This window comes from Ananas comosus, unplaced genomic scaffold (genome assembly GCF_001540865.1).
Source record: "Ananas comosus cultivar F153 unplaced genomic scaffold, ASM154086v1, whole genome shotgun sequence".
Lineage (NCBI taxonomy): Eukaryota > Viridiplantae > Streptophyta > Magnoliopsida > Poales > Bromeliaceae > Ananas > Ananas comosus.
In genome coordinates this window covers 29073-37309 of record NW_017890738.1, presented here as the reverse complement: position 1 = coordinate 37309, position 8237 = coordinate 29073, and the positions used below count along the sequence as shown (strand labels likewise).

Genomic DNA, 8237 nt, shown 5'->3' with positions numbered 1-8237 from the left:
AGCAGCCGCCGCCCACCAACCCTAGAGAGCCGTTCGCAGCAGGCCGGAACGAGAATGAGATGGTTATCATCGTCCAAGATAATTCATTATCGGAGAGTGCTGCCGCTGCCGAAGAAGAAGAAGACGACGACTGTGAGGCCCACGCTGAAAATGGCGCTGAACCGAAGGATCGGCGACGCAATTTAGAAGAATTCGACGACGACATCACCGAATTAGTCGGGGAAGATGGCATCCAACCTACGAGGCGATCGTTCTCTGCAGACTCTCATCATCATCATCGGGGCGGCAAGGTCTCGATCGCGGATGTTCTTCAGGCGAGCACGGAGGACGAGCTGTTAGCAGCAGCGAAGGAGAACGGCGTCTTGGTGGGCGGCGGCTGCTCATCGAGACGGTGCGCGGGGGAGAATAGTAAGGAGAGTAGCACGATCAGGGCATTGCATTGCGTTATTAGCCCCGAGCCGACGAAGCGGTCGGCCCCGAGCGGGAGACTCTGCTTCACTACCCATGGAAGGGAAAAGAAACTTACCACAACCCTTCCCATATGAAGAAGAGGATCATCATAATACTCCGCATGATGCATAGAGTTACAAATTTACAGAGTTGTTTCAAAAGGGAGGGAGGAAGCGTATATTTTTTTGGGCTCTCAAACTGTTCAATTCAATTGGGACGAATGGCTCTCCGCACTGATGAGAGGAAATTAATTCTCTTCTCCGATCTCTCTCGGTAAGGAGGGCTCTCTGTTTGCTCTAAAAGGTATGAGTGACTCCCCGCATTGCTCATGTTTTTGGTCTTGTGGATATTTGATAGATTTTGGATTAGTTCTGTGGTTTCTTTTGGTTCTCTCTTAATACAATTTCTTCAATCCTTCTTGCATGCCCCCAAATTCTAAGGCCGAAGATCATGGTATTAAGCCAATTAGGTGGTCCGAAAAAAAAAAAAAAAAAAAAAGGGGCTAAGTAAGTTTTGGTATTTGATGGGAACAGTGACAGGTTACTTTCTCATTATGGTCCTTAAAATTGAAATAATTTTTTATGACTTGTATCACTGGTTTGTTGGGCCCCCTGCCACCGCTAGCTCCTATATTATAATTAATAAACAAGTATTTTTAGCGTCTTTGTGTTAGGTTTTCTTTTTATTTGTTTCTCTTCCTAACTTTGTTTTCTTATTAAGCTCTCCATTTGGATTCTACTTTAAGCTTAAACAGTCCATTTGATGAAAGCACTCACAGTCGCCTCCGATCAGTGGCTTGTCAACCACTCGACCGTAGCACCTCACCAAATGCCCTTGGGTTGGGGCAACTCAGCACATGACTTAGGTTTCGTTTGATATTGCGAAAAGATTGCACTACGTGTGGTAAAAAAATACGATAAAAAAATACTTTGTTTATTTTCGTAAGTACGTAATATTGCGTTTCGTATATCGCGATAAATCAGTTATAATATATTTTCTACGATGCCACCGAAAAACGTAGAAATATATTCCTACATATTTTTATCCCAACTCTATTTTAATTATCTTATAGCGCCAGATAGATTTTAATACCAAATTAAGCCTTAGTGCAAGGGCCTATTGGTTTTCAAAATTGCATATGCAAAACATAAAATGCGGCACAAGCACATGGGTCTCCAATTATGGATTGAATAACTTAAGCCAAGCCAAAAACTAGTAAATGTTTACTTACTTTCCTATGCAAGTGCTTTATACAGTTCTACAGAGAATAAGTAGTAGTTTGTCGTCTTTGTCATCTTATCATAGGCTATTAAAAAAAAAAAAAATGTTGGGTAGGAAGCATTATTACTTGTACTCGATCAATCAAGGTCAATGTCTTGGCATAAGTCATTTATTAGTTGGCTTTTACTATATTAATTTGATAATTTGTTGATAGATCATTTGGACCAGTGAGATTTGATATTTGGTGCTGTAATTTACCTGCCCAAAGTATCTCTTGCGTTTCAATTAATTAATCTTCTTTCATCTATGAGAGCTACTAGCTGCTACTGCACTGCAGTAGTAAATGCATGATGTAGACATGCCATCCTTGTAGAATAATTAATAATGCAGGCATCATCATTATGTGGTTAGGGATTAGACCAGTTAGATAGGGGATCAATCGGCCTACCGGTTCGAATCTTATCCGTCTCACCAGTGAGGTTCTCACACTAGCCCGTTGGTTCAGAACTTCGACATAGCTTCATGCTAAGTGAGGGATCATAGAAATTAATAAAAAAAACACAGCAGTTGTACATTGTTTCATTTGAAGAGAAAAACAAAGATGGTAATTAAAAATTAAGTCGCCTAAAAATGTAAAACAGTTAAGTTTTAAATTTGAAATTTCGGGTATCAATCACAAGTCTTTAGTCAACTACGCTAGATATGTTGAGTATGTGGTTGTAAATATATTAGAACTAGAAGATTGAGAATAAGATCTGCTCTCAGTGGTCTCTTTGGCAGATAATTGGCTTCTCTTTCTTTGCTGATAGCAGGGGATGATTTCTGAGACTGCAAAAATGGATCTTTTTCCCTGGTTCTGAACCAGATGTAGGCAGTGATTTTCCCTAGTTTTGCTGAATCCTGTATGAGACCCTTGTGATGCATGATTTGATGATAAGGGAGCACGGAAACTGGAGCCCATGTTTCTTTTAGTAGGCTTCTGTAGAGCCCAAGTAGGAAAAGGCCCAACACTTCACAGAGGGAGATGGACGGCCTGAGATTTGTCTCGGGCCCAGTTTTTTTTTTTAACATTAATTAGTAATATTAATTTAAATTTGACCTTCAAACTTATTATTATTATTTTTAAAAAAATTGAATTTATTGTGTACGATGAAAATCGTAACAGACGTGGTTTAGTCCATCGTAAAAACATTATATATCCCTCCTCGTTGAGGGAGGTCATTCGAATTTTAGGTATTCATTTACTTAACCTTTTTATTTCACTTTTTTTTCCTCTTTTTAAATTTTTTTTTTTTCTATCAGAGCTGTGGACATGCGCCGTGTTGTTGTTTGGTTGCAGTGTTTTTTATTTTAATTTATGATCAAACTTTGATGGATCATTGCTTTTTCTTTCAAAGTTTCCCCTATAACAATATGTTTTTGTTCTAAATAAATCCGATGCCCCTATGAATTTGCAACATGTAAATGTGTTTGTTAAGAGGTAAACATATAATAGATCGGTTGTTTTTTAAAAAGTAGTGATCAGGTGTTCATAAGAAAAAACACAAAAAAAAAAAAAAACCAATTTAAAAGCTTTTACGGCGACAAACAATAGTTGGAAGTTTCTCTATCTACTATTTAGGAGGATCTCAAATTGGTTTTAATGAAAAAATCATCAGTATTTAGTCTTTTTTCTTCTTTTTTTTTTTTTAAAGTGGTACTTCTTTTCTAAGTAGTTTTACAAAGAGGGGTTGTGTAACCACTCACTTCCAAAGGCATTAATTAAATTTCTAGGGAAACAAGAACATGTTACCAAGGTTACATAAAGATGGGCCATACACAATGTAGCCAGCCCATTAAGAATCTACAACGGCGGCCCAATGGGCCGTCAATGGGCTGAAGCCATGGAAGTGTAGTCAGTGAATAATTGGGCCGACCTCGCGGAAACGCATTCGACGGTCCAATGGGCCCGCTTAAACAAGCTTAATAAGATGTTACTAACTCGGTTGCGTTCTACCGGTCCACGAGATTCGTCCCTGCTTTAATCAGAGAGAGGATGTGGTGAACCGCCGCCGCAATGTCGTCCACTGAAGCCACATCGCACCCTTCTTCTACCTGCAATCACCATGTTGTATAATAAATTAGATATATTGAATCTGATCATCATTATAATCTAGCTAACATGTTAAAATTGTCCGCGACATGAGGGTCCACAAAAAGTAAAATGAAAACAAAATTTTGAGGGCGCAGAAAACTGGACAAGCAGAAGAATCTTTACAGGGTCTGGAGGGTCCAATCGGGTCAGAGGAGACTGTTGTTTCAGAGAAAATTGGAGTCCAGCAGCTGCCTAGAATTTTATATCGGTAACACAGATTCTGTAGCCAGAAAGATGTAGTTAAGTATTTTATTGACAATTGTAAATAAGCAAAACTGAAAGGGTTGGTCTGGCTCTAAGACATTTGAGTGATGATAGCAAGTGGTCACCAACAAAAGATTCTTTGAACAGTCGTTTCACTGTAAGAACTGAACATCTAGTCCAGTGGTTAATTATTATGCTTTTTACAAAGTAATGGCTACCAAAAAACATTAATTGCTCGTGCTGAGTAGAATTAGGAATTAAACCCCAACTTGTTGTCAATGGATAGTAAATTACTTTGTATTCTAAAAACAATTGTGTTGTAAAAATAAGTTACAAAATAATAATAATAATAATAATAATAATAATAAGTAGAAATAGAAAGAAAAATATTTGATTGGATGGTGGTGTTAAAGTATTCTAGAATGAGTAATTTTATTTGTACACCTCGACATAGGACATCTTACACTCCATGTGAGGGACTTGTTTTTCTTGTTAAATATTTTTACCAAGCATTTAAAAGTTTATAGAAATATTAGAAAATATAAGAAATTTAAGAGATATATTATATATATATATAGAGAGAGAGAGAGAGAGAGAGAGAGAGAGAGAGAGAGAGAGATGAGCTGAAATATTATTAATAGTAGTTGTGCTTTTTTACTATTCAGTTTTTAACTTTTCGATAAAAAATTAAATTATTAGAATGATAATGGTCGCCCAAAATTTGGTAGTAGTTAGTAAAAAAAAATATTGATTTAATGATAAAAATTAGCAAAAAAATAAATTTAACGGTCAAAAACTGAATAATAAAAAAGCTCAAATAGTATTAATAATACTGCAGCTCAAGGATAGAATTTCAAAGTTCAAGACAGAACAGAGACCGGACGAAGTGGTTTGGCGGTGGAGTTCTGATGGAACTTTCACCGTTAAGTCGACATATGCCACCCTTAGTGATGGGGGTACAAGGGATGCACATGCAAGTAAAATCTGGAATCTCAGAATATCGTTGAAAGTTAAAATCTTTACCTGGCTTGTCATTAAGAAGAGACATCTTACAGCGGACAACCTACTTAAACGAGGATGGACGAAGTCTATAGCCTGTGTACTATGTGGGGTGGAAGAGAAAACTGTGGATCATCTATTCACGCAATGCGTATTTAGTAAATTCCTAATAGTAATAGTCTTGGAGGGGATTCAATTGATAAACTTGGGTGACGAAGTGTCCCACATCTGGGATAAGTGGATTTCAAGATTTAGAAATGAGCCTGCTCGTCCTAAGCTGATCGGACTGATAGCCTGTTGGTGGATTATTTAGAAGGTCAGAAACGATATGATATTTAGAAAGATAAACGAAATGAGCCTGCTCGTCCTTTTCTAGCGGTCAATAAGATCAGGTACTTGAAGGACTTGTGGGAGAAATTCACCTCGGCAAAGTAGCCGCTTAGTTTTGTTTAGTTTTGTTTTTGTTTTTTGTTTTTTGTTTTTTGTTTTTTTTGTTTTTTTGTTTTTTTCGTCCTGACTAAGGTCTATTACCTCACCCATGTAGCTCAGTTCATAATTTTAATAAATGAAGCGGGTAGCAAACTACCTTTTTCTAAAAAAAATACTTCAACCATCTCTCTCTCTCTCTCTCTCTATATATATATATATATATATTACTGTACAACAAGCATTTGCCTTCTAAAAATTTTCATTGCTATAAAGTAATTCCTAGAAATTCAGACCTGTAATATCAAAGGAAACCGATGCCAATCAACAATAGCGTACTCAAGGATGAATATCTCCCAAATATAGAATAGCATCTCAATCAACCTTTTCTGGTCAAAAGCAGCACAGCATCTATTGTTAAATGGACCCACCCTGTAGCAGAGCAAAAGCCACTGCTCTGTGAAACGCAACAGGGAAGGGTGTCATCGCAATTGTTCTCTCTCTCTCTCTCTCTCTCTCTCTCTCTCTCTCTCCCCAGAGATTCTCTCTCAGCAACCCAGCAGACACATGAAATATATCAGCTGTGAGCCTGTGACTGCTAAAGCTCTAAAATGAAAATTTAAAATTTATCTATGTAGTATCTTTTAAGATCACTCTGCTGACTATGGATTAATAAGATATGTGGAAGTTGACAGCACCACCAAAGGTCACCACCAAAGGTCACTTTTTTTTTCTTTTCTTTTTTTTCGGGGGTCCCCCTGCTGGTGCAAAACAACAAAACCTAGGACACTCATAAAGCCTGCATCAAACACCAATAAGAGTGTTTTGGAATAGTATGTAGTACATGCCAGATCTACTTTTGTTGGTACTCAAGAACATTTTCTTCTTCTTTTATTATTATTTTTTTTTAGAGAGAGATAGTTAGCACGCTATCCGCTTCGTTTATTTCATTTAAAAATAAACTTAGCTGAAAATGTGAATCATTTAGAATTCAAACTTGGGTCTCAAATATCAACCACCAAGCTCTTAATTTGCCACTTGCTCTAGAAACGATCGGTTACTTAAGAACATTTTCAGCCGTAGTCTTTGCCTACTTAAAGCCTACTTAAAGACATAAGATTGCTGCAAGAGAATATCTGACACTCCACAACTATCAGGCTAACTTTGATTCCGCTTTCGAATTAAAAATCACACAACAACACATTCCGCACAGATTATGAGTTCAATAATCAATAAGTTTTTTTTTTTTGACCGACCATATTTAGCGCAAGTGGCAAAAGGACTTGATGGTTAGTGTCCGAGGTTCCAAGATCAAATCCTAATTGATTCACATTTTCAATTATATTTATTTTTAACTAAAATAAATGAAGCGGATAGCGTGCTACTTATCTCTCAAAAAAAAAATATCAATTAGGTTTTTTTTTTAATCTACATTTTGTTCTCTATCTAGTTGCCGCGCAGATTAAAAGTTCAATAATCAAAATATAGATATGCATATATAAGATATATATGATGCATACCTTGACACTCAGAGAGTAGAGCACAATGGCGTCTAGAACGGTCACATTGAGGTGCAGGATGGTGAGCCTGAGGCTTTGAATTCCGGCCACCATCTTGAGGAGTTGCCCGGGCTGCCTCGCGGTTAGTATGCGGATATTCGCGTGCGTCTCGATTAGGCTCACCTCGATATCGGCCACCGACGGTGCGACCGTCGCGGGCCGGTGCTGGATCTCTAGCGAGGGGTAATCGCGAGCAGGATGGCACCATGCGTATTGAGGGTAGGAGAAGAACTGGGCGAAGGGAGGGGAGTCATTCTCATAACAAGCTGTGGGGAAAATGTCACTGTTGCCCTTTTGTTGCTGCTGCTGCTGCTGCTGCAGTAGTGTTCGCTTTTGGGCTTCTAGAGATTGGAGGAGTTGCTCCAGCTCCTTCACAAAGTCAATTGCTCCGCCCACAATTGAAGCTTGGTCACCCTACAAATGGAACAACACCAAATTTAGTGAAATATAACTAGATGTGGTTGGAGATACATTAATTATTGACCACCCCTCAACATCCGACGTGCACCGTACTGATAAAAGTGGAGTCAAACAGACACTTACTTTCTGAACGTAGGAGTCTGGTGTGAGCGAGCGGAGGACGGCGAGGTGCTCGTTCATGAGGCGGCGGCGGTTGCGCTCGACGGCAATGTGCGTCATCCGCTGGCTCTCCGCGTCATCCTTGCTCTTCCCGCTCCTCGCACGCCGCCGCCGCTTCCTCCTCCCCTCCCCCGCCGCCACTGCCACCTCCTCCGCCATCGCAGCCATGCCACCTATCAACGGACTCTCCTCTGTGATACCGCCGTTGCCATTGAAGAGTAAGCGCGAGCTCGAGGCGGCGGCGGCAGCGGCGGCCGCGTTTATTGTGTCGTAGATGAGAAACGCCGGGAGCTCGTTTGATGGCAACGCTTCGAGCGTCATAGTGGCTTTACTAACTATTAGTCCTAGCTACTCTCTTTAAGTACTCTCCCCTTCTACCTTCTATATATGTTTTACATCATGAGCAAGGTACTTTTTTTTTTTTTTTGTTTTTTGTGGAGAAATAGCTAGCATAATACTACAAACCAACAATTAACACCAAAAGCCTACTTTTATAGACACGTTGAAAGATCGAAATGGAGGGAAAGATGAAAAAGAAAAAAGTTGCACGTGAGTGGTCAGTAAAGATAGAAACTTTACTGTATATCACTTATACTATGGGTGTGTTTGGTTCACTAAATATTAACTCCGGTATCAGAATCGGAATGATTTATTTCGATTCTAGA

The 8237-nt window shown here is 39.1% G+C and overlaps 2 protein-coding genes across 5 annotated transcripts; one reads left to right on the top strand and one right to left on the bottom strand.

Moving 5' to 3' along the window:
• The first annotated feature begins 6 nt into the window (after positions 1-6).
• LOC109704170 (E3 ubiquitin-protein ligase Os04g0590900-like) lies at positions 7-1115 on the top strand. Its single transcript, XM_020224917.1, has one exon. It carries the CDS (start codon positions 60-62, stop codon positions 543-545), a length of 486 nt encoding a protein of 161 aa, XP_020080506.1. The 5' UTR covers positions 7-59; the 3' UTR covers positions 546-1115.
• Positions 1116-3401: 2286 nt separating this feature from the next.
• On the bottom strand, positions 3402-8007 carry LOC109704169 (transcription factor bHLH96-like). Of its 4 annotated transcripts, none has more exons than XM_020224914.1 (3): positions 7537-7998; positions 6955-7407; positions 3402-3765 (listed from the first exon to the last, which is right to left on the bottom strand). In XM_020224914.1, exons 1-3 carry the CDS (start codon positions 7891-7893, stop codon positions 3664-3666), a joined length of 912 nt encoding a protein of 303 aa, XP_020080503.1. In that variant the 5' UTR covers positions 7894-7998; the 3' UTR covers positions 3402-3663. The 4 variants fall into 4 exon arrangements, with proteins under 4 accessions (XP_020080503.1, XP_020080502.1, XP_020080504.1 ...); XM_020224913.1 differs by lacking the exon at positions 3402-3765 and adding an exon at positions 3772-4025 and having other exon boundaries at positions 7537-8007; XM_020224915.1 differs by lacking the exon at positions 3402-3765 and adding an exon at positions 5693-6192 and having other exon boundaries at positions 7537-8002.
• Positions 8008-8237: the final 230 nt, after the last annotated feature.